General features: G+C 41.8%; 1 protein-coding gene across 1 annotated transcript in view; it reads right to left on the bottom strand.

The window, feature by feature from the left end:
• Positions 1–25,248, bottom strand: part of LOC142159135 (Y+L amino acid transporter 2-like) — a 35,411-nt gene extending 10,163 nt beyond the window's left edge. Inside the window, exons 1-8 of the mRNA XM_075213759.1 lie at positions 25,098–25,248; positions 18,246–18,783; positions 10,945–11,070; positions 8,488–8,632; positions 6,342–6,465; positions 5,125–5,228; positions 3,685–3,781; positions 1,977–2,126 (exon numbers count right to left, since the gene is read on the bottom strand). Coding sequence (XP_075069860.1) covers positions 1,977–2,126; positions 3,685–3,781; positions 5,125–5,228; positions 6,342–6,465; positions 8,488–8,632; positions 10,945–11,070; positions 18,246–18,759 — 1,260 coding nt within the window. The 5' untranslated portion in view covers positions 18,760–18,783; positions 25,098–25,248. The remainder of the gene's footprint in view (positions 1–1,976; positions 2,127–3,684; positions 3,782–5,124; positions 5,229–6,341; positions 6,466–8,487; positions 8,633–10,944; positions 11,071–18,245; positions 18,784–25,097) is intronic.
• Between the last annotated feature and the right edge of the window lie 1,377 nt (positions 25,249–26,625).

Genomic DNA, 26,625 nt, shown 5'->3' with positions numbered 1-26,625 from the left:
CTGTGTGGTCAAATGTAACACATTCAGCACTGCCAGGATCATTAGACAGGTTGGACGATGACCACATCTGCGGTCATGTACAATCATTGTCTTAAAACATATACTATTCAACCCAACCGGAATCTGATAGATCCAGATTAGGGGCCTGATTCATTAAGGATCTTAAATTAAGAAGTTTCTGTTTTTTCATGTAGCACACAAATACTTGATAGCTTATTTGTACACTGAAATTTAAAGTTGATATTTGTGTGTTACATGAAAAAACAGTCAGTGTTTAACTTATGTGCAAAACAGAATACTAATTTGCACCCCTTGCACTGTAACATGGTTTTGTCCAGGAGACTTAAATAAGAAACTTCTTAATTTATGATCCTTAATGAATCAGGCCCTAGATGTTGGGATCGGTAATCTTTTCTCCATATTTGCCGAGGTCTAAAACAACCAGCAGAATTGCAGTGCATAGGCACTTTAAGAGTTAAATACAAAAGTGCAGAAATCTGGACACACAATTCACTCTTATGTGGAAATACCTGTTATACCCCCTGGCACATGAAAAGGTGAAAGCTCAGATTACATTTTAGGGAACTGCCCCTGTAAAATGGATATGCATCTACTTTATAAGAATTCCTTTCAGGCTACTCCCTACTAATATTACTAAACATTCTGCTTCATTTATTACATTTCCTTTCTTTCTTTTTTTTTCATTAACTACTGCTTATTCCAGCCTCATTTGTGTTTTAAATCATGACCAAGAGCCGGACATCAGGGGGTGAGTGTATTAAACTCCGATTCCAGAAAATCTACGATAATCGGCAACTTTTCCAACAAAATTTAAAACAGCAATGTTTTTAAAGGCAACACTTGCTTTTAAACACATCGCCGCTTTAAATTTTGCCGGCATAGTCGCCGAATAGTGGCAATTTGCTAGAATTGGAGCGTAATACATTTACCCCAGGACTGTTTTTTACTGTCACTTTGTAAATTTTATTATATGGGTATTTGTGTGTATGTAAATCTTATTACCTGCATCACACATGCCTGGATGGTTAAAAATCCATCCTATTAAAACTATATGACAACTCCCAATTACTGTCACCTCTTGAGCACCTATGAGAATCCAGTCCATTTGCAGCTAACCAGGGAACACATCTCACAATATAGCTTAATGTATCCTAATTCAGAACATTGTGATGTAAACAGACAAATATAAATACAAATGTTCACATGTACAATGATTACAGACGCAAAGCAACAGATCGTCAAGTCTGTAAAACTATATGAGCTATTTGCAGCTACTGTATAACATACTTGCTAACTTTTTCTCGTTGGCTTTAGGGAGATCCCGGGGGAGGTGAGTGTGTGGGGCGGAACTTGACAAATCGCATCATTTTGGCCCCGTTCCCTAAACGATTGTCACAATTTTGGCCAATTACAGCAGGGGGCGGGGTTAAGATGATGCAATATCTGCATCATTAAACCCCGCCCCCGTTACTTCTCTATTACGGGGATGAGAACTGGGAGGTTGCCCTGCTCTCCCCGAAGGTCTCCCAGAAATGCGGAAGTCTCCTGGACATTCCGGGAGAGTAGGCAACTATGCATTAAAGAAAAGCAGCTAATGAATCTCTAAAGACTGAAGTGACTTTTACATTTCTGTCTCCATTACTGAAGTCATGTTGTCTTACCTGTCAGTCTTTGATTAAATCTTGGTCTCCATGAAACTGACCACCTCCATAGGCATCAATACATGGACATAGGACACAATTTCTGAACTGTGTCATCATACCACAGATGGTGAAGCCAACCACGTCTTGTACTGGCTCAGCATCAGGGAGAATGCCAGACTCTTCAGGGAGTGAGGGAGATCACCCCTATTTCAGGGAGTCTCCCTGACATTCAGGGAGAGTTGGCAAGTATGCTGTATAATGGCTATTTCAGCTTAGTAATTTTTTTCCATATTGATGAAATGCAAATTTTACCTTCACAGGACGTGACCTTTCAGGTTGGGTGATTCGCAAAACTATTAATCCAGCAACAGACAGTCCGACAAACAACCAATAACTGAAGCTGTAGTAGTTTATAAGCAGGAATATGTCCTCCACAAGTAGATAGAGTATGGCCATCAATCCCTAAAAAATACAAACATAAACCTTTCACTGCATCAGAAATAATGTTTTATTTTCTGTCTCTTTTAAAAAACATTTAAATCTTTAAGAACAAAATATGACTATACCTATTGATTGACATTTGTCTGCTTGTTCAGAGTTTGACTACAAAGTACAGTAATGCCTGCATGAACACTGTTATGTCCTATTTATGTCTTAGCACCACTAGATGGCAGCAGTGTGCTAGTTTTGGAATCCTGTTTATTGCTAGTACTGTACTTGAACACACCTGTGCTCTGTGTCTCCAGCAGTAAGATGACTTTATTGCAGGGTGATCTGCACATGTTCTCCTTTACCTGTCACTTCTTTTCCCAGATTATAAATTGGGCCTAGCATTATGTAATGATTACTGTAAAGAAACCAGTCATAAAAAAATATAGAAAACCAGGACTGAGCAGAGCAAAATAGAGTTGCACCTGGGTACAGTAATAAGAATATTGTATTAAACTTTTTGGTGACAGGGGCAGTACAGTGCATCACTGGTCCCCATAGCAAAATTTGGGTAGAGACCCAATAATGCCGTTCCCAATAGACCAGAATAAGGGCCTCTACTGGTCCTGTCCGGTCCGGGCACCCGCACTAAGTGAACATTCTCAGAAGAGGGCTCAGCTCTGCTCTTTTAAGAACAGAGTGGGAGCCTCAGGGGTAGAGCGGCATGGAATTCAGGAGTCTCCTGGACATTCCAGTATGAATAAAGGCTGTAAAAAAAAATATTAGTGTTGGATATGAGCGAAGTTTCAGTGAAATTTCAAGTGAATAGCGTTTCCAGTTGGACCAGAATATTTTGCAGGAGTGTGAAGTTCCAGCAATACAAGTATCAGTTTTTCTACACCATTCCACACTCTATTTGTAGATTTGCATTTAGCAGAATTTATCATTTATGATGTGAGCTGGGATGATGGATTATTCACTCTGTTGTGTGGTGTGTTTGGGGTAGAACTGGGGCCCCTATATATACATATATATATATAAAAAAAAATAAAAAAATATTATGCCCGTCGGAGGCAGCAGAAAAAAAACAAAAAACCTGGAAAAAAAAAAAAGACAATACTTACCTTGCTGTCAGCTGGCGATCCGGCTCCCTCCATGGTCTTCTCCTCTGTCGCGCTCCGCAATGGATGTCGGGCGGGCGTGATGACGTCACGCCCGACATGCACTGCGAGCGCCGCACGGAGGAGGAGACCATGGTGGGAGCCGGATCGCCAGCTGACCGCAAGGTAAGTATTGTCTTTTTTTTTCCAGTTTTTTTTTTTTTTTGCTGCCTCCGATGGGCCCCCCTGGGCTGCAGGGCCCCCGGGCACCTGCCCATTATGCCCAATGGGAAAGACGGCCCTGTATTACCCATTCTTGCACTGAATAGTTTAAGATTGCTGTATAAACACATATTATTCTCCACCAGTACTGGCATTGAGGTCATTTATAGTAATATATATTTCAATTAGGATCTCTTTAAACAATACAATGAAAACGTCTATATACGAAAGAAAAAAATGTGATCATGTCTCCTATTGGGTCTACTTACATTGAAGAGAAGAGCGGGCACAGGGGTGAAATTCTGCATGTGAATCAGGCTCAGACTTGCAGGTAGATGGCCTTCCCTTGCTCCAACGTAAAATAGTCTAGGGGTAGTAAAACATGTTCTTAGTTAACAAGGAAACTGTTGACATTAATCCCTTGCATCCTTTACTTTCCAGTAGTTCATATGTCTAAGCAGGGACACAAACTGCCCAACTTACAACTCCTCTAAACGGGATGGAAGGGGGAGTGGCTATGTTAAAGCAGGGGCTTGGTCACATTACAATGGGGGTGTTGCCACAACCACAGGCGTGCTAGACTGTCCATAACCCCCCCCCCCCCCCCCCCTTCCCCAAGAATCTCACATGCATTGCACATGCAGCAGTGGCAGGTGTTTGGGGAACCCATTCACTGGTGGATAGAGATGAGCAAATCTTTGCAAGTTTCTCAAGTGGAATTTGGCCTTAAGTGTTTTGTGCAGAATCCGTCCTATCATTTATGTTCCACCCCGACTTCTCCTTTATTATTCACCAACCACAGAGCAGAATTAATTGTGTCCATCATCCCAGCTTTTATGAACAATACATTCAGTGAGGAATGACATTTCCCAGAATGCTGATGTAAAGCGGAGCACAAACATTATGTTGTCGGAATGACACATCACTGCGAAATAGCGCGTTTTACTGCAAAATTCTATTCATAAGTAAATCTGCTGAAACTGGATGCATCTTTATTGGTTGGTGTATATTTATATCAAGTGTATACTTTGACACCCCCCCCCCATATGAGGCTTTCTGACACTAGCTAGCATAAAAACGTGGATTACTCTATACACAAAAAAACAGATTATGTTTAATTTAGGAACCTGATAATCAGAGTTAATAAAGAGAAAAAGGGATTTTACAAGGTATATAGAATAAATCCCTTGTAAGAAACATTTAGCCACATTTCCACATCAAACATATTCCACTATTTTATTGTTATTTAAGTAATTGTTTTTAAAAGTAGAGCGCTTATCTCAGGTCGTCCCTATTCCCAGCACTGCCAGGTTCATTGTAACTTGGATTTGACAACAGATGACTTCATTCTAAATATACCATGATGACATTAATACCCATATGGAATTCTCAATTATACCTCAGACACGCAGGAGTTATAACCAGTGCATGGGACACTAGCTGAGCAAAATACAGAGATTAAATGATCCTAGTAGCAAAACTTATAGTCGGAACACATATACATTGTGTAAAAACAGGCCACGGACCATGGACTCAACTACCAAGTCCTTGTCCATCTAACACTCATACTTATTGTTATGACTAGTTATACACTAGGGATCAATAATCTCTGTGTTTAGCACAGTTTACTGCACAGGGAGAGGGGAACATGGCTTGGATGCATGGAATAGCACTGAGGTGTCTAATACTTTACCCAGATATTGTCTTACCTCGAAGCTGCAATTATAGATGAGTTTAATCCACCATAACAAGACATTGCCACTGCTATTGGTATAAGCCATTTGGCATGACCAAGAACTTCATTTCCAAATGTCTGATGAAAAATAAAATCGGATTAACAGCCATGAAGCAGCAAGTACATATTATAAAAATACTAATGTTACTAATTATGCATGTGCTTACTATATATGTGCATTTAGCCAAATGTATGTATTCTGTCTGTATATCTATCTATCTATCTATCTATCTATCTATCTATCTATCTATCTATCTATCACATATCTATCTATCTATCTATCTATCTATCTATCTATCTATCTATCTATCTATCTATCTGTCTATCTCATATATATCTCACATCTATCTATCTATCTCATATCTATCTATCTATCTATCTATCTATCTATCTATCTATCTATCTATCTATCTATCTCACATCTATCTATCTCATATCTATCTATCTATCTATCTATCTATCTATCTATCTATCTATCTCATATCTATCTGTCTATCTATCTATCTATCTATCTATCTATCTCACATCGATCTCATATCTATCTCACATCGATCTCACATCTATCTATCTATCTCACATCTATCTCATATCTATCTATCTATCTATCTCATATCTATCTATCTATCTATCTATCTATCTATCTATCTATCTGTCTATCTCATATCTATCTATCTATCTATCTTATATCTATCTATTTATCTATCTATCTATCTATCTATCTATCTATCTATCTATCTATCTATCTGTCTATCTCATATCTATCTCATATCTATCTCATATCTATCTATTTCATATCTATCTATCTATCTATCTATCTATCTCATATCTTACTGTGTACGGCACTGCGGAAACCTTGTGGCGCCCAACAAATAAATGATAATAATAATAATAATAATAATAATAATAATAATAATATCTATCTCATATCTATCTATCTATCTATCTATCTATCTATCTATCTATCTATCTATCTATCTATCTATCTCATATCTATCTCACATCTATCTATCTATCTATCTATCTATCTCATATCTATCTATCTATCTATCTATCTCATATCTATCTATCTCATATCTATCTATCTATCTATCTATCTATCTATCTATCTATCTATCTCATATCTATCTATCTATCTATCTATCTATCTCATATCTATCTATCAAACATTTTCTAAACCATTAAATTACTCACCACAGCAACGGCATCACTGGTGAGGACAGCTGACATATCCAGGACCACATAGTAGGCTACATTAGTCAGTAGATATATTAAGGTAACTATTGGCATCGATATAGCGATGGCAAGAGGGAGGTTCCTGTGGGGGAAAAACAACAATAAGGCTACATAAGAAAATAATCAATGTTTATGCATTACATACACACAAGTAGCATTAAACGGGCATCTAAACTGACAGCACGTAACTAAACACACAGTAAATAAGCTGTTGGTGAGGGCTGATGATCAGGGCCGATGCTGGGATCTCCAGCTCCCCCTCCGCCTTGAGATGGCACATGTGCCGTGAAGTCTCTTCAGTGCAGATAGGCTGGCGGGGCTTCCCGACAAGTGGGGTGCTCTCCTGCCACGCTTACCGTGTACGGCCAGTCCTGCCGATGATCCTGTGAAACATGTGATCATTCAGAGCCAATGTGCTGATAGCTGGCAGACTTAGAGATATATAAACTAAAGGGCGGTTCATTAAAAACCACAAATAAAGCTCAAAGAGCAAGTACTTTGAGATAACCACCACAAACATTGGCGGAGGTTTTCCATTATGGCCTCAAACTGTCTTATAGTAAATGCTGGAGCAATAAACCACTAGCGATGTGCGGTGGTTTCAAACCATCCAAATAATTGCCCTTATGTAATGATAGACCTTACGGTTTCCTCTGAAAGGTTCTCCAGAGCAGCAGTCATGCCTCTGCCAGTACATCATCATCATCAGCTATTTATATAGCACCACTAATTCCGCAGCGCTGTACAGAGAACTCACATCAGTCTCTGCCCCATTGGAGCTTACAGTCTAAATTCTTTAACATACACACACCCAGACAGAGAGAGAGAGACAGAGAGAGAGAGAGAGAGGGAGAGAGAGAGAGAGAGAGACCAAGGTTAATTTGATTGCAGCCAAATGTTTTTGGAGTGTGGGATGAAACCGGAGCACCCGGAGGAAACCCATGCAAACACAGGGAGAACATACAAACTCCACACAGATAAGGCCATGGTCAGGAATCAAAGTCATGACCCCAGCGCTGTGAGGCAGAAGTGCTAACCACTAATACATAGAATGCTCACTCTCTAATACTCATTCACGTATAGACCATCCAGATAATGGTTACATTTTATTTAGACAGAAGGGAAATTTAGAAGAAGCTATATGACTGTAAAACATAGTAAGAGTTACATATGTTTCATTATATGTTGTCTGTTGAGATATTTGCTACATATATGCCAAAATTACTGCTGGGAAAATAGACCTGGGTATGGGTGATGGATACTATTTATATAGTGTCTAAGGCAGTGATGGGCAAACTACGGCCCGCGGGCCAGATCCGGCCCACTTAGAGGGTCTATCCGGCCCGCCAATATTTCAAAAAACGTCATTGAAATATGCATAAAATTATTAGGGCCGACCCTGTGTGTCAGAACCTTCATTTTTATGCCTTCCCAGCTATTACCTCCATTTCACTTCATCCTCCTTCCTAAAAGGACACTTCGTATGTCAATCACTCAAACACCTGCCCACCCCCTAATGGCTGAAAGTCATGTGAGAAGAGATGGGCTGGGCCATATACTAAGGCGGATTTCGATTGGCTGCTGTGTTGTCAGTTAGTGGCTCACCAGAAAGACGGATCTGCAACAACCTGCTGAAATAAGTGCTGTGTCTGTACGATCGCTGCACTTATAGAGGTAACACTGCTATATAACACCCTCCCGTCCCTCTCAAAAAATTTATATTATATATTTCGATATTTGAGTTTTTTAATAAATTATATTGGCCCGCCTAAAGTTTTTCTTTTTTATTTGGCCCGCTCCTGAAAACGTTTGCCCATCACTGGTCTAAGGCATTATAGAGAAAACTACTATACAGAGCGAGAGGGCGCAGTTTAATGGTAGTTTTGCTCATTAATGACGTCTATTTGTTCTCAGGTTGTTCTATTAATATTCCGTGTTTTAAAACTGTGTGACAGGTTCATTTACATATTGTAACTTTAATTCACTTTGGTTCTTTCTACCATGACAATCGCAAGTTCTTTTCTTTTGTCTATTACAGCGTTAAACCTCAAATGAGGAAGTGAGAACGGATGTAATATTGTAATTCTCCTTCCACATTGCAAACCTTTTCGGGTTCTTCATTTCTTCTGTGACAAAGTTCAGTGTGTCCCATCCAGAATAAGAATAAAGTGCGGAATATAGAGCAAGGGCCATAAATCCCACATTGCTGGTGGAGCCTTCAAATGGAGCCTGCAGATTAATGGTTTCACCTGAGGAAATACAAGTAAGACACAATAGTGTCACATGTTACAGAGCACTTGTTACTTTATATATACAAATATCAGGGGGATATTTATAATTAAGCAGCCACATCATTCTCTAGATGCTTATAAATAAAACCTTTCTTCAAGTATTCTCCCCTAATATTGCCATAATAGTTGCCGATAGTGATAGGAAGACAGTGGCAGTAATTGTAATTAACCCACCTCTTCAGACAGGCTTATAATATTCCTCAACCATCATCTTAATCTCCATAGGTTACCCTATTACCACCCTCTATACAGCTAACACAAGACAACAACCCTCTGACCAACATTGCTACACACACAGCCTACTCAATACTTTTACCTTTGCATTCTAGCTGGTCCAGTGTGCAATATGATGTAGCACATGTCCTTGTGTTTTAAACGGCCATTGTCCCATAGATTGTAAGCTTGCGAACAGGGTTCTCTTACCTCTCTGTCTGTATGTATTACCCAGTATCGTCTTATCAATGTTTGTTCTCCATTGTAAAGCGCTACGGAATTTGCTGGCGCTATGTAAATAAATGTTGATGATGATGATGATTGTTAAATAAGCTTCTACATGCTTTGCTGGGGAACCTTTCGCCAGAGACCCCCGGTGAAAGCTATCTCCAACAATATACGGTAATAACCAGCATTATCAAAGCAGTGGGCTTTGATAAATAGGGAAAAGTCCTAAATGATAGTTTTCACCGGAGAAAAACTTTTTCTCCCTATAATAAATCGGCCCCTACATGACATATCACGTCACAAAATGTTAAAGGGGCCAAGTGCAGGGCGTTGGCAAGTGTTCCGCATTCATCATGCATTCCTGACTTTGACTGATCATATTAACTGGTAAATCCTCCAGGCAGCAAAGCTCAGCGAATGCTGAGAATGGGAGCTGTTATCAGGGAACCGTACAGTAAGCAGGAAAGAGTCCACATCAGTAACTGACTACCCATTTTCGTGATTACTGATGTCTTTTCAGCAGACCCTCTCATGGAGGTATTAACAACTCTACCAATGCCCTGGAGTGAGGTAATTGGTACCTGAGGTGAGTAGGCAGAGATTACATCCAGCTGTGCTGCAATGTATTAATGCACTCATTTGTTTCAATACTTATTACACAGTTGACCAACACATGCACTTTGAAAGGGCTCTCCATTTATTTTATTTTTATGTATATTTCCATATGCATCCTCTCCAGAAAAGTTATTTTACAATACAGCAGTAACTACAGTCAGCTGTAATGTTTTTCCCTTACTGTTTTGATTCCAGCTGCTGTTAAAGGTTTGAGTTTAAGTGTGGTACAATTGCTATGGCAACCACAGTAACATGACATATGGGGTAGATTCAACTTGACGCGTTAAATGGATTTTTACGAGTATGTGGAAATAGAGCTCTTTTACGCACCCAAAATTCCACCTATCACAGTAGCAGTATCCTCTATTTTCTGCTCACTGGACCTCAAATGAAATGTTGGCAAGCGGGAAAGTTTGACACATAACTAAAAGTTATGCATGCAACTTTGTAAAGCTCCCCAGCTGTTTTCTTCAGACCTGACTGCAGTACTAGTGGGATTCAAGCTGTACAAATTTAAAAAAAAATGGGGCAACATGTGCCCCCCCCCCAAATTCTCGGCCAGCACCAGCAGCAGAAAGCTTGGACTGGTTTTCGTTAAAACAGGAGGACCCACAAGAATGGTGTCCCCCTGTCATAGTATAAAACAGTCCTAGGCTGGTCAGTGCAGGGCTGTGTCTTTATGGAGATCAGTGGCCAAAAAACAAAGGCTTGCTCCCCTTTCTGGGCTGAAAATCACTTTGGCTCTTTCCAGCCACTCTGAGATGGAAATAAATAAGATTTGGATGTCTGGAGTGGCAACTTTCAATCATAAGATATGTACAACTGAAAGTAAACAGATACATTTTGCACAAAGTAATTTCCGCTTTCGCTTTTCACATAAGTTCATTCACTCTACCAGAAGTGTTAGTCATTCACTGGAGTAGGAATGATTTGGGGAACAGAAAATCCATTGATTGGATTTTCCGTTCCCCAAATCATTTGTATAATTACATTGCACGGGTGAAGGGTTAATGACCCAAATAGTTTGGTCAAGAGATAATACCCAGGATCAAGTGGCGTGACACAATGAGTGACTCCGCTATAGATGTAGCATGTTGAAGAATTCTGTGGTAGAATAAATTGGGAAAAGGGTAGTTGGCTTTATCTTTATTTATATTTAAGATCTCTATATGAGCCCCTATGGAAATAGAATAATTGAAAAACGATGGCCTTACCTTGGCCTATCTTCACAAGACCCACCGAAATAATCATGAGGAGGGCCATAACCTTTGCGTAGGTGAAGACATCCTGAACCCTTGTCCCCCATTTGACATGGACACAATTAATAAACGTTAAGGTGCCTGCAGAAAACGTGAAAGCGACATGAGATAAAATGAGTCACAAGTGTATAGTTGTGATATTACTCTAGTTATCTGTTCTATGTACAAACAGTGCATTACTAATATAATCACATCACCAGCATAATTATGGTAATACATCTTAAATGTAACTGATTTTCAATTCACTGCCCTAACATAGCTGATCATCTGCAAATATAATATTTACTGTATAATATTAGTCAGGAGTGATCTTCAGGATAGTAGTGAGTATGGATTCCGTCCCCATCACTACTGATCTCCATAGACCCAACCTCCTATATATATATATATATATATATATATATATATATTCATTATATATATATATATATATATATATATATATATATATGGAGTGTTCAATGTAACTAAATATGCTCATCATGCTCTTTTTCACTCCTCTGCAGCAGGTTGCCATGTTAAAAAGTAGATGCTTCTCTCACAGAACAGACTAAGGGCTAGATTTACTAAGCTGCGGGTTTGAAAAAGTGAGGATGTTGCCTATAGCAACCAATCAGATTCTAGCTGTCATTTTGTAGAATGTACTAAATAAATGAAAGCTAGAATCTGATTGGTTGCTATAGGCAACATCCTCACTTTTTCAAACCGCAGCTTAGTAAATCTAGCCCTAAGTGTGACTGACAGCTTTGCAGGCATGCTTCGCATTGTGTGGATTGGTTGAAGTATATATACACAGTGGCAAGACCAATGATGTCACAGTAGCTCAAATCAGTGCTGTCTCTGATTTTTTACTTGAATCAGATTCCATTGGGCACTGCCCTAAAGATGTGAGAGCAGCTTAAGCTTTTCTTAATGGAAGTTACATTTTAACAGAGCTGCAGAGTACTGTCAGGTTACACCTGAACAATGTACTACTGTGATAATATAAACAAATTAGATAATTAATTCTAAAGGTGTAATGTTATTCTTACTTTTTAATTGGCAGATATCCATATTATGAGCAAAATATAACTGTATAGGAATGTTTCTTTTTAGTAATTGAATTTGCATTGTATTTCTACCTAAATATTGGCCGTTCATGCCTAGGTTTATTAGAAATAAATCTGGCCCATATTTAATTTATTGCACCCCTAGACTTCTTTTCCTGTAGTGCCCCTGCACGCCGTTGCTGTATAGATCCATGCCGTCAAACTACCCCATATCCCATCTGTCTAAAAAAATCTATTCTGCTAATAGTTAGGAATGAGTATGTATGTAAATGCTGGAAGGGATTTTTACTCTACTACACTTGCTTCTCCACCTTCAGCATAACTACAGCGACATATACAAAAAAAAAGCTAATTAAAAAAATATACATTTTGAATTAGATACTGCCAGAAAGTACTAACTCTAGTTCTCCAACTCTGTGCGGCACTCTCCTAGCTCTGACTACCTGGTGCTCCTGCTGGTGCCTAAAGCTCACTTGCTCCTTGACTGGATCTTGGAATGTTGGGATTCTAGTTGGAAAAGAGATAATTAATATTCATCTCCTGGAAAGCCGAGCAGCAAGTGAACAATCTAGACCTCCCCCCCCCCCCAAACAGCCGGACATTAATTCAGTACCTTTATTTTTTTTAATAAACTGGCCTCCTTCCACCCCAACAGCCCCAACATTAAATAAATAGCCTCCACGTTTAATTATTAGCCATCCTTACTCCAATGCAGCCTGACATTAAATTAATAAAATTACCATTTATTATGTAGATTAATTTCCTCCCACCACCCTGGACATTAAATTAATAGCATTCCCATTTAACAAAAAGGCCTATTTTCCCCACCAGCCCCAAAATCAAATAGCTTATATATTTCACCACATTTAATAGACTATCATTGCTAATAAAAACATCATTACCCTTTTGAATATATTACTGATTATATTTTAATAATTATACTTAATTACTGATTTTGTTTTATAGTATGGAAATCCGCTCTTCTCTCCAACCCCCAACCCTCTTAAAAAAAACCTGTACAGCCCCTTTATCTTCACTGTCCTCTCCATCCCCCTCTCCTTCACTGTCCTCTCCATCCCCCTTTCCTCCACTGTCCTCTCCATCCCCCTCTCCTCCACTGTCCTCTCCATCCCCCTTTCCTCCACTGCCCTCTCCATCCCCCTCTCCTCCACTGTCCTCTCCATCCCCCTCTCCTCCACTGTCCTCTCCATCCCCCTCTCCTCCCCTATCCTCTCCATCCCCCTCTCCTCCACTGTTCTCTCCATCCACCTCTCCATCCCCCTCTCCTTCACTGTCCTCTCCATCCCCCTCTCCTCCACTGTCCTCTCCATCCCCCTCTCCTTCACTGTCCTCTCCATCCCCCTCTCCTCCACTGTCCTCTCCACCCCCCTCTCCTTCACTGTCCTCTCCATCCCCATTTCCTCCACTGTCCTCTCCATCCCCCTCTCCTCCACTGTCCTCTCCATCCACCTCTCCATCCCCTTCTCCTCCACTGTCCTCTCCATCCCCCTCTCCTTCACTGTCCTCTCCATCCCCCTCTCCTTCACTGTCCTCTCCATCCCCCTCTCCTCCACTGTCCTCTCCATCCCCCTCTCCTTCACTGTCCTCTCCATCCCCCTTTCCTCCACTGTCCTCTCCATCCCCCTCTCCACCACTGTCCTCTCCATCCCCCTTTCCTCCACTGCCCTCTCAATCCCCCTCTCCTCCACTGTCCTCTCCATCCCCCTCTCCTCCACTGTCCTCTCCATCCCCCTCTCCTCCCCTATCCTCTCCATCCCCCTCTCCTCCACTGTTCTCTCCATCCACCTCTCCATCCCCCTCTCCTTCACTGTCCTCTCCATCCCCCTATCCTCCACTGTCCTCTCCATCCCCCCTCCTTCACTGTCCTCTCCATCCCCCTCTCCTTCACTGTCCTCTCCATCCCCCTTTCCTTCACTGTCCTCTCCATCCCCCTCTCCTCCACTGTCCTCTCCATCCACCTCTCCATCCCCTTCTCCTCCACTGTCCTCTCCATCCCCCTCTCCTTCACTGTCCTCTCCATCCCCCTCTCCTTCACTGTCCTCTCCATCCCCCTCTCCTCCACTGTCCTCTCCATCCCCCTCTCCTTTACTGTCCTCTCCATCCCCCTCTCCTCCACTGTCCTCTCCATCCACCTCTCCATCCCCCTCTCCTCCACTGTCCTCTCCATCCCCCTCTCCTCCACTGTCCTCTCCATCCCCCTCTCCTTCACTGTCCTCTCCATCCCCCTTTCCTCCACTGTCCTCTCCATCCATCTCTCCATCCCCTTCTCCTCCACTGTCCTCTCCATCCCCCTCTCCTTCACTGTCCTCTACATCCCCCTCTCCTTCACTGTCCTCTCCATCCCCCTCTCCTCCACTGTCCTCTCCATCCCCCTCTCCTTCACTGTCCTCTCCATCCCCCTCTTCTCCACTGTCCTCTCCATCCACCTCTCCATCCCCCTCTCCTCCACTGTCCTCTCCACCCCCCTCTCCTCCACTGTCCTCTCCATCCCCCTCTCCTCCACTGTCCTTTCCATCCCCCTCTCCTCCACTGTCCTCTCCATCCCCCTCTCCTTCACTGTCTTCTCCATCCCCTTCTCCTCCACTGTCCTCTCCACTTTCCTCTCCATCCACCTCTCCATCCCCCTCTCCTCCACTGTCCTCTCCATCCCCCTCTCCTCCACTGTCCTCTCCATCCCCCTCTCCTCCACTGTCCTCTCCATCCACCTCTCCTCCACTGTCCTCTCTGAAGTAATATAATTAAGTTTTTCTTTTCTCTTCTTGCCTGCTTCTTTGCTTTTTCGTTCTTCTTTGCTTTATTTCTGGCTTCCTAGCTCCTCTCGGCTGGGGACCCTTTCCTCTGTTGCCAGGCAGGTGCTGAAATGCGGTGCTGTCCTGTGGCAAATAGCCGAAGGTCGCTGCGCCATTGGTATGACCATGCCTATACCTACACTTATGTGGCTTTTCCCACATCCATTATTATTATTATTATTATTATTATTGTAGATTTGTAAGGCGCCACAGTGCTCCACAGCGCCATACAATAGGGAAAACAGGACATAAATAGAACAGGGACATACAAGGTAGACAAAATAAACAGAGGCATGAAGACAAAGGGTATGGAGGATCCTGCTCATTAGAGAGCTTACATTCTAAGTGGAAGACGGCACAGCTGGAACAAGAGGAACAAATGTGGCTCAGAGTGGAGACTGGGATAATTGTGATGGTGCATTAGTGTGAATAGTGTTATCGGAGGTAAGGTCATCTCTAAAATAGAGATGGGTTTTCAAAGAGGGTCTAAAGATTTGAAGGCTGAGGGGAAGTCTTATCGAGCGTTGTAGGGAATTCCATAGGTGGAGAGCAGCTCAGAAAAAGTCTGGTAGGCGGGAATGAGAGGTGGTCACCAGAGATGAGACAAGGCGCAGGTCAGAAGTGGATCTAAAAGGGCTGGAGGGGGATTATTTTGATATGAGATTTGAGATATATGCAGGGGTGGTGTTGTTGAGGGCTTTGTAGGTAAGGGTGAGTAATTTGAATTTGATTCTGGAGGACACAGGAAGCCAGTGTAGGAATTTGCAAAGCGGTGAGAGAGGAAAATCAGTCTTGCAGCAGCATTTAGGATGGATTGAAGTGTGGGAAAATGGGTGTCAGGAATGCCAGTTAGGAGGAGGATGCAATAGTCAAGATGGGAAATGATGAGAGAATGGATAAGAGTTTTGGTAGCATGTTGAGTAAAAAAAGGGCGTATACATTCATGCCTGGGAGGAGTCATAGTATTATACCCCTGAAAATCCTTACCAAGCAATACCTACTAATCTATTGGCAATTGGGTCACATGCAATAAATAAAGTGAAGTTGTCCCCTCACTCTCATGGTTAACTTAAGACATTCCTTTCAACTAAATAATGGCATGCACACAACAGTTAGAAATGGCTGCACTTTAGATCAGCTTGGAGCGTACCTCCCTCACTATCAACTTCACACAAATATAAAGCAATTTACAATTTGTGAAGGCAGTGGGATGTTAAAGAGCAATGCCAAGGAGTGTCATCACACAGGGTTGTTTTGAAGATCTAATGTATTCCATTTCAGTTCAGCTGCTGGAACCATTGACTTCAACTGTCATTGATGCTGCAATCTCTGTTCATCCCTTGTTGATCTCTGCTGCCTATCTGGTGGCAGTAGCTGTCCCCACAGCTACTGTGAACATGTGCAATAAGTGTCCTGGCTCTGTGTCCAGCATTATGCCTCAGGCCAAACAAATATAACAGGCATACAGCTAATCAGCTGAAAGTTAACCACAAGCGGGGCTATAACTATCGTGGGTACAGGGGGTGCAGTGACTACTGGCCATGGAGGTGAGGATGCCCATCATTGCCTCTGCCCCCATTCCTCCTGATTACCTGTCTCTGTGCTGATGCCGTAGAGACAGGTAATCTCCAGTACGGCGCATGCGCACTGGGCGCATGCGCTGGACCGTGCCTACTCAGCAGATGCCCCTCACAATACAGTAGAGGGGGCCCAGGAGGTGAAAAGTGCATCACCGTTCCCCTGTCCAAACTTTGCTATGGTGCCCAGTGGTGCACCACTCCTCTACTGACCACAAGACTACCCACCCAGCACAAAAGTAAAAGTCTTATCCAGAACGGGAAGGAGTTTCAGCCATGGTTGCCAGCAGCTGTAGACTTTCACAAAGACTAATTCATCTTTCATGTCTCCACCTTCCCACGTCTCTCCTCATTCCAACCGCACCACACAACTGGAAACTGCACCAAAAGTAGAGCTGCCAAAAGCTATTAGTAGCTGTTAATTCTTCTGCTTTACAGTAGCCACACACTTTCCCGCAAACTGCTACAATTGTTATTCTGCTACATTATGTATGAAGTGTGCCCTCATAGATTGAAAGTTCATTTGGGCAGGAACATAATTACCTTCTGGTGCATGTCATTGTAGGCAAATTATTTGCATACAGTGTTGTGTAACATGCTTTATAAATAAATAATAATAACTAAACTGAGCAGTATATTAGGAGAAACTTGTAAAATATCTACTTGAAAAAGGGGCTGGATATATAGTAGTGCTAGATTAGACATCGAAGTGACATTTCACTCTTTCCACCATGCACATTTTCCTGGCAGTCTGTAAATCCAACAAGCTAGGTGCAGATTGACTTTCTGTGGGCAGTTCTAATGAGCATGAAATGGGCATGCCCATTAAGTAGTCACTGGGCTGCAGGGCCGGATTAACCCGAGGTCTAACTGGGCTACAGGCCTCGGGCATCCAGGGGGCCCTTGACAGTGCTCAGCAGCATTATTGATCGGTGCGAGGGTGGGGGCGCCCCCAGCCCGATCAATGCTGCTGAGCCTGTCAATGTAGTCTTTCCGCGGCTCTCAGTAGTCTCCTTACTGAGGAGATCTCGTGAGTCTCACTCTCACGACATCTCCTTAGTAAGGAGCTTACAGCGTGCTGCAGAAGGACTACAGTGACAGGAGACTGAAAGAGGTAAGTGCTTGGGGCGGGGGGCTAAAGGGGCCTCACAGGGGAATGGAGGCCCCCTTAGCCCAGGGGCCTCCATTCCTTTAATACGGCCCTGCTGGGCTGACAACTATACATACTTTTCCACATACAGAGGCATTGCAGGTCTGCACTTTTTGCGGTTTGTAAGTGACTTATCGACGTTATCATATGTAGTCCATACTAATATAATGACATAAGTGGACACCGCTGCCTGCAAGAGCTCACATTCATAGCCTGAAATAATCTGTGCTGCTGTGAATATTCTGAGGATCTATTTGGGTTCAAGTTGCTTTATCCCCAACCCATTGAAAGTGCGGACACACAGATGAGTAATTTAGTTGAGGAGTGAAAAAGGTCTTCTGAGTCCAATCAAAGTCACAATAAATTGCTCTAAGACAATGAGGCCAGGCAAAGTCTGTTATTACTAATGGGAAGTCGCAGACAGTTAAAAAAAAGTTGCTTTTATGTTTGTTTGTTTCCTTAATTAAATGCAGTCTATCTTTATTCATTTTTTTTTTCTTTATAATAAATTAAATAAGTTAAGAATTTAGTGGAGTTGGAGTAGAGTGTATTCTCTGATTTAGCTTAATAAAATGATGAGGTCTCATGTTTTCAGTTTTAGAAAAAAAGTAGACGTAAAGTACATAAAAAGTGTAACATGACAAAAATATCATTATAAATCTATACTTACAAACACACGCTGCAGCAATCAATCTAACGGCTGCATAGGGCGGCTCACAGAATGGAAAGATTGGTTGTACAATATAGTTAGCAAATGTAATTGCAATAATTGCCTGTGTGGTAGGTTCTATGATGAGTAATGATGACCAGAGTCTGATGAAGGCAATAAATCCTCCAAAGGCTTCCAGTATATAAGCATAGCTTGCGCCAGACTTTATGACCGATGTCCCTAGTTCTGCATAACACAGCGCTCCAAACATGGAAAAAACTCCCCCTAGTGTCCAGATCAAGAGGGACAGTCCAAAAGATTCACTATACATTAGAACACCCTTAGGAGACACGAAAATCCCAGATCCAATCATATTGCCAACTATTAAGGAAACTCCATTAAATAATGTAATTTCTTGCTTCATCTTCATTTTATCATTTAGATTTTTCACCGTTTTTTTCTGGGAATCTAGTTTGTTGATTTCATTTTTCCCATCATTTTGCTTAGAGCAAATTAAAGTCCAAGGTAGCGACATGTTCGGTGATTTTCACGGCCTAAGCTGGAGGAGAAAAGGAATATTAGTAATATTCATAGGACATTGCATATCAGTATTCCATATGTAACATGACCCTAGATGAGAACAGACAAGATAGTTGAAAGCCATGCTTTATACTATATTACATTAGCAACTGAGTCTGATTCCTGGGGGTATATATTCTAAACTGCAGGTTTGAAAAAGTGGAGATGTTGCCTATAGCAACCAACCAGATTCTAGTTATCATTTATTTAGTACATTCTACAAAATGACAGCTAGAATCTGATTGGTTGCTATAGGCAACATCTCCACTTTTTCATACCCGCACTTTAGTAAATATATCTCCTGGTATTTATTATTGACTAAATAAAGATGATGTCACAAAGGATAAAAAGAAAAATATTTAGTGGAAATAATTTTAATATTCAACACCTTTTTGCAGCCACATAATTACAATAATATTAGATTGTTCTCTTGGTCTACAAGAGACGTGGATATTGCTGCAGACTGTGTAGTCCTTGGAAAACAGGAAACATTGAGCCGTTTCCATTCCTTCATTTGCCCCACCCACTGGCCAAATCTGTTCAATCTGGTCCTCTATGTGTGGGCAATGTTGTAAACAGGTTTGGTTGCACAATAGTCATTCTGAACAGCTGGATTGCAGTATGTATATGGAGCTCTATGGTAAAATAATATTATGGCCCATTTTTAATTGTAGCCACCAAATTAATTTAAATGCCTCATATGAATAATCCATAGAAACAGGAATAAATATGCCTTAGGATTGCCAATGTAAATTGTGAAATGTAAAATGATTCACAATTTGTGTAATAGTCTCAATCTTCCTGCCAGTAGCCTAGTACCCAGATTATACCACTCTAAATCAGGGTTACTAATCCTCTGATACCAATTAGACTTTACCTTTAGTACCTAAGGTCTCTCTCAGCCTCAAAACCCTATTCATTAAGCAATGGTATCTAACCTAGCCAATGGTATCTAACCTAGCATTTCTGACTGCTTATTTGTTGTTTGTGGTGCCAGGGTCGCTACTATTATCTACCCTCCAACCCAAATATATACCATATTTTTTACAGCATAAAATGCTTAAGTGCATAATACACACCAGAATTTAGGGTGCAAAATATGGAAGTAAAACGTCCTCTTCTCTCTCTGAGTCCTGGTAAAAAAAAATAATAATAAAAAAAATGTTGCCAGTAAAAGATGAGGCATGACATCAGGGGCACAGCTGTAAAATAGTGCAACTTTGACAATGGGGATGAAAGAGCCAATATTAAATAAAGAAGCTGCAGCCTAGTTGATACCGTTATGCTTGCACAATATGGTAGTGGCGTTTTTGAGCACTATCATGTGATTTGAGCATGGAGGGGTTTCTGGGCAGCGGAAATCCCCCTCTATGGGGGAGAATTATTTCAGTGTGATCTGTCTCCGGATCATCCACAGAGACACATTGTGCCAATGTTGTGGTAGGAATCTCCGTTCATTTTTCCTCGCACTACATGTTGGAGATTCCTACTGCAATGGCTGGCAATGTGCGCCGCCGTGCGGTGATGTCTGTGCGGCACATAGCTTGCCATTGAATCTCCCCCTAAGTGTTCTTCTGGAACCTTTGCCTATTTCAGACCAGGTCACAAGAAGATTTGTTAATGTATGTATTTTGCCTGGTTTATATTGGTTAAAAAAGCGAAATACAGCTTAAATCATAGTTGCCAACCTTTGAAGATTGACCTCCGTGAGTCTCGGTGTGGAGGTGGGTGTAAGGGGGCGGGGCTCTGTAAATCATGTCATTTTATGGCGCAATAATGCAAACTCATCATTTTACCCGGGGGGGGGGGGCAAAATGATGCGATTCCCGGAGAATAGCATCATGGAGGCTTGAAATCTGCCCACTTCACTAGGAAGTGAACAGATGTGGGAGAATTACCAGCTCTACCGGGAGACCTACCCGACATTCCAGGAGAGTTGGAAAGTATGGCTTAAATATTGTTTATTTTCAGTCTGTGACAGAAATTATGTAGTTTATATATGAGTCTTCACAAGCAGGGTCGGGCTGGCCTGCCAGGGAGCCCAGATATCCCCCGATAGGCCCCGACACTGCTCGCTCTTCTCTTCCTAGGTGGGGGGAGCAGACACTTTAAAAAACAAACAAACAAACAAGAAAACCCATGGTCAAGTGATCACACCACCGGTGCCCCTCCTTCCTCCTCTCTGCTCCGCCCGCACTGAATGTCGAGCATGATGACGACAGTGAAGAACAGCGCAGAGAGGAGTCGCAAGATTAAAGAAGACAGAAGAAGGGAAGAAAATAAAAGAAAGATGCCGATAGATAAGGTAAGTGATGAAATGGAAGCAAGGGGCAAGCAAAGACAGCATAGCCAGAGTGTGAAGGGGGGAGCAAAGGCAGCATGGCAGAGTGTGAAGGGGGGCCAAAGCAGCATGGCAGAGTGTGAAGAAGGGCAAAGGCAGCATGGCAGGGTGTGAAGAGGGGCAAAGGCAGCATGGCAGGGTGTGAAGAGGGGCAAAGGCAGCATGGCAGAGAGTGAAGGGGGAGCAAAGGCAGCATGGCACAGTGTGAAGGGGGGCAAAGGCAGCATGGCACAGTGTGAAGGGGGGCAAAGGCAGCATGGCAGAATGTGAAGAGGGGCAAAGGCAGCATGGCAGAGAGTGAAGGGGGAGCAAAGGCAGCATGGCAGAGTGTGAAGGGAGGCCAAAGGCAGCATGGCAGAGTGTGAAGGGAGGCCAAAGGCAGCATGGCAGAGAGTGAAGGGAGGCCAATGGCAGCATGGCAGAGAGTGATGGCACAGTGTGAAGGGGGAGCAAAGGCAGCATGGCAGAGTGTGTAGGGAGGCCAAAGGCAGCATGGCAGAGTGTGAAGGGAAGCCAAAGGCAGCATGGCAGAGTATGAAGGGAGGCCAAAGGCAGCATGGCAGAGAGTGAAGGGAGGCCAATGGCAGCATGGCAGAGAGTGATGGCACAGTGTGAAGGGGGAGCAAAGGCAGCATGGCAGAGTGTGTAGGGAGGCCAAAGCAGCAGGGCAGAGTGTGAAGGAGGGCCAAAGCAGCATGGCACAAGATGATAAAGGGGGGCCAAATCAGCATGACACAGGGTGATGAAGGGGGGCCAAAGCAGCATGGCACAGGGTGGTGAAGGGGGGCCAAAGCAGCATGGCACAGGGTGATGAAGGGGAGGCTAGGAGAAGGGGGGGGGGAAGCAGCATGGCAGCAGAGTGATAAAGGGGGGTGGCAGGAGAAGGGGGAAGCTTAAGCAGCATTGAGGGCGCAGTGTGATCATAAGGGGGCACAGCATGGTGATGAAGGGGCACAGTAATGTGTGTGTGATAGCACAGCGGGCTTGTGGAAATGTAATGTGTGTTAGGTGGTGGCTAACTAATGGGTGCTATTTTGTTTGTGGGGTGATGGTGGGGCAATTTAAATTTATAGTGGGGACTATTAATTTAAAATGAGGCTGAGTTTGAGGAGTATGAGGTCTATTTATTAAATATAAACATGAATTATTTAATGGCAGTGACAGTTGCGGAAAATAGATATATTTATTATACGCAAATGCTAATAATCTATTGCTGGGGCTGTTTTGAGGGAGGGAAATAGGTTTATTTATTAAATGGGAATACTATTACTTTAATGTTGGGGCTGGAGGAAGGCCTAAGTATTAATGGTGTTTCCTATTGGTTTAACACTGGGGCTGGTTGAAATTTTCTAAATGCACCCATTTTTTTATAAAAAAAAAAGCCCCGAACATTCTGGGATCCAGACAAGCCGCAACTAAAGAAACCAGCAGGCTCAGGTGGTGAAAATGACAAGAACAGGTAGGACAGTCTGTCAAATGTTCTGAGTCTAGTGGGACAATCCCAATTTTTGGTGACTGTTCTGCCCAATCAAAGGGGCAGCTCAAGACTGTGTACTCTTTATATACACACTGCATTCTTTATATACTACACTATGGTGCTAGCTGTCCTTTGTGGGCTGACCACTCCCACTCTAGTGTCTCGCCTCTATGATGGCCGGCCACACCCCCACTGGTGGGCCCCTTGTGTTGCAGTCCCCCGATGGGCCCTTCATGCCACAGTCTGGCACTTTTCACAGAGACTTGTTCACACCTCTCTGCTGTTAGTGCACTCTTCATCCACTAACTAACACAGGAAAAAGCACATTAAAAATAGGATGAATAGTTCCTTAAGGACTTGCTCCTATCGTTGCATACTAACATTTTTATATCACATTTAAAATTTTAAAACTCGGCATGGCCTTTTCCCTATGCATTACTGCACGCTACCAGTGCTATCCATTGTCATAGTAAAAGAGCAACGAATGAAAGGAACATGAAAATGTATAAAAAGGTGTTTCCACAATGTGTCTAAAGAACACTTTTTTCATGTATTTTTTTTACAAATATACTACGCATTTGTGTGAACAAGCCCTGTATGGAATGTACTGGCAAATCCATTAGAGCTGTATGGAAAAAGAAGTTATTCAGATATACATTTTTCTCGCTAGCAATTAACTAGATGAATTTAGCTTTGGAAACCCTCTTCCTATAATGACTATGGGCGCATGCTTCAATATTATTGTCATTTTGACACATTACTCAATGACCTTGTGACCTCTCAAATGGAGAAAGCTTTGTTAAAAATGATCCAAAAGCTATGTTAAAAATTCACACAATACTATTACTGAAGAAAAAAATGATCTTTAACTCCAAACAATGTGTTGTATATGTTGTGAGTTGAACCAATGGAGTATTATACAAAATGCAAAATATATATTACTTTTTTCAGTACTGTGCTCAGGAAAAAGCATCATAAACGTTATTTCAGCTGCGACATGTTTTTGTGTTTTTCTCACTGTACATTAGTACTTGGCATGTAACATGAGAGTTGCTTCACGTGCTTGGCTAACTTCCTCCCCCAAGTGTAAACAGGTCTACAGTACTTCTAGACTCTGCTCATGTTAGGAGGATTTGACACTAGAGTATATCAATGCTTTCTAATATATCAGTATTTGCTACAGTATATTGGTGCTTTCTTAGGTATCAGCAGTTGTTAGAAACCAAACCTACCCCCAAAAAAACTAATTTCTAATCTCTCCCTTGTTATCCGGTTTCATTTTGTTTTACTGGCAAAAGGCAAATCACCTACAAAGTAAAGCTGGGTACACACTACACGGTTTTCATCCAATAACCGGCTGAATCAGCCGACATACGACCGCTCGTTCAAAAGTCGGGTCAGTGTGTGCAGTGACACGATGGTCGAAAGTCTGCCCAAATGGACGATTATCGCCTCATTTGGTTGGTCGTACCATTTAATATTTTCGTTCCAATCTTGTTTCCGCTGTGTAGTGTGTATAAACTTCCGACCGATCCACAACAGTGAATTACAGTCATTGCTCACGACAACACGGCTGTAAAAAGTCGCTAAAGGGACGTCCGCTCTTCCCTTTATCGTCCTAAACAAGGCTAGTGTGTATGCAGTCCATGGACCGAGTGATCGGAACATCGATCACATGTAAAATCGCTCGGCATAAAATGTTGGTCGAAATTTCTGTAGTGTGTACCCAGCTTTACTATTTGCTTGTTTTTTGGGGTATTAGATGCAGGACTTTAGAGTGGAAGTGAAGGAGTGAGATCACTTTGAACTACAGGTCTTGTTTACACTGTATCAGTCTAATTGGCTAAATCACAGCAGGAAACAACATCTTACAACCAACTTACTATAAAGAACAGGGATGTTTTCCGATCATTAATGTAGTGATTAATAACAGTCACCATCAAAGTTAAATATCTTCAAAAGGCACAATATAAACAAAACAAGATAAATAATAGTGAATATAAATAAATAACATAAAACATTGAATAAACAAGTTGTGTAGGCACAGTTATAAAATAAGTAATATAAGATATAGAGTATAATTTATCCTCTATTGTAATTTACAGTGTATTATAAGTCATTAACATATTCAGTAACCATATACAGCCAGGAGGCCATTATAAATTATACAAGGCTGTTATAAAAGTCAAACTATTTGAAAAAGTTTTCCTAATACTAAGTACAGTCATCACTGCTTAATAGTTACATTTAGTATTTATTTTATTTCAGTACTTAGCAGATGTAGCAATATAGCCTACAATAAATGATTACAGTATTATTGTTACTCATGTATTCTGCTGTTATTTTATACAAATAAAATAGCATATCTGTTTATAAAGAGCTTACTTTGCCTCAATAAAACACATCCACTTACTTGCTATATGCTCACATTACTGAAGACAGATGATATTTTATACAAGCTTCACCCAAAGCTTACCTTTGTGGTTATTCAATCAGGAACGTTTTTGTTCTACTGGAAATTTATAAAACAAATAACCAGACAAAGCATCAGAGAAAATGACAGAGAGAGTTTGCTGAACTTGCAGCTTAACTAACAGGGAACATGTACTGAAACAAGCAGCCCAAGTTTTTCTTGGTAAATGATACGGACATTGCTTTCTTGTCAAGAAGCCACAAGTCCTCTGGTTTATTTTAGTCACGCAGAATGTACAGTATGATCAACACAACAACACAAGTCAATGCGGCAGACTCCCAATTCTCTTGGGACCATGTGTAGAAAAACAATACATATTATTAATCTAAAGATGAGCAATGTTTCAAAAACTGTTCTGCGAAATATTCCCGTCACACCACACGTGATTGTGCAATTTAGTGCGTTTCACCAGCAGAATTTGGCTTTACATGATCCCAATCCTTACCCAACCAGACCTCAAATCAAAATGAATCAACTGTCATCTTCTCAACTTTATTCATAGACGGTAGATACCACGGAATGCACAAATTACAAATATAGTGGGAATTTAATTCTGTGTAATGGTGCAGCTAAAGTGGAATTCAAAGATTGAACCATTGGATGTCACATCTCTGTGAAACATCCTGTTCTGCCACAAAACTTAATTTGCGCAAATATTTACACAATTTCTCTCATATCTAATTTATCCTATTGTTTTTATAATTACATGTTATTTAAATTCCAGTAATTGACAATTTTGAGGTCCAAAGACTTTGAGTAGGCTGTGAAATCTCAAAATTATTTTTTACCACCTCTAACATTATGTTAGGACTCTGATCCTAATTTGTATCTGACCTGCAGTACCTCTATCCTACCAGAGGTGCTACTGTTTTAGGTTGGGACACTGATCCTTGTTTGCATCTGACTTGCCTGTCACGGAGCCTGAGTTTGGAGTAGACCTCAAAGCCCCGCTCTAGATAGAATTACCCCCAGAGAGGTGCAGAGACACCGGGGCTCTGAGAGAGAGGGGAGGGGAAGGGGGAGAGAAGGGAGGGAGGGGGGACGGATCGGAAGGATCCGCGGCCAATAATAGTAGGTGGCTGGTCCCGGACAAGCAATAGAGACTTGGGCCGGTCATTGAACGGGCCCAAAATAAACTTCTTCTGTCTGGCCCAGCCCAACCCTGTCTGTTTTATAGTAAATTGATAGGCTGCATTCTCACACATGGCATTGATTCACGGTGAATTGACGGGTGGCATTCTCACTGATGTCAGTTCAGGACAAGGGCCCAGCTTTTCTGAACACTCACAGGTCCATGAAAGACATGTATGTGTTTCTCACCTGACAAGTATGTAAAAAGGCAAATTAAGCAGTAAAACACCAAAGACAGGTCTAACATACATAGGGCTAGATTTACTAAGCTGCGGGTTTGAAAAAGTGGGGATGTTGCCTATAGCAACCAATCAGATTCTAGTTGTCATTTTGTAGAATGTACTAAATAAATGAAAGCTAGAATCTGATTGGTTGCTATAGGCAACATCCCCACTTTTTC

This window comes from Mixophyes fleayi, chromosome 5, assembly GCF_038048845.1.
Source record: "Mixophyes fleayi isolate aMixFle1 chromosome 5, aMixFle1.hap1, whole genome shotgun sequence".
NCBI classification, from domain to species: Eukaryota; Metazoa; Chordata; class Amphibia; order Anura; family Limnodynastidae; genus Mixophyes; species Mixophyes fleayi.
Note: the sequence above shows the minus strand (reverse complement) of the source record. Positions and strands in the feature narration are given on the sequence as shown.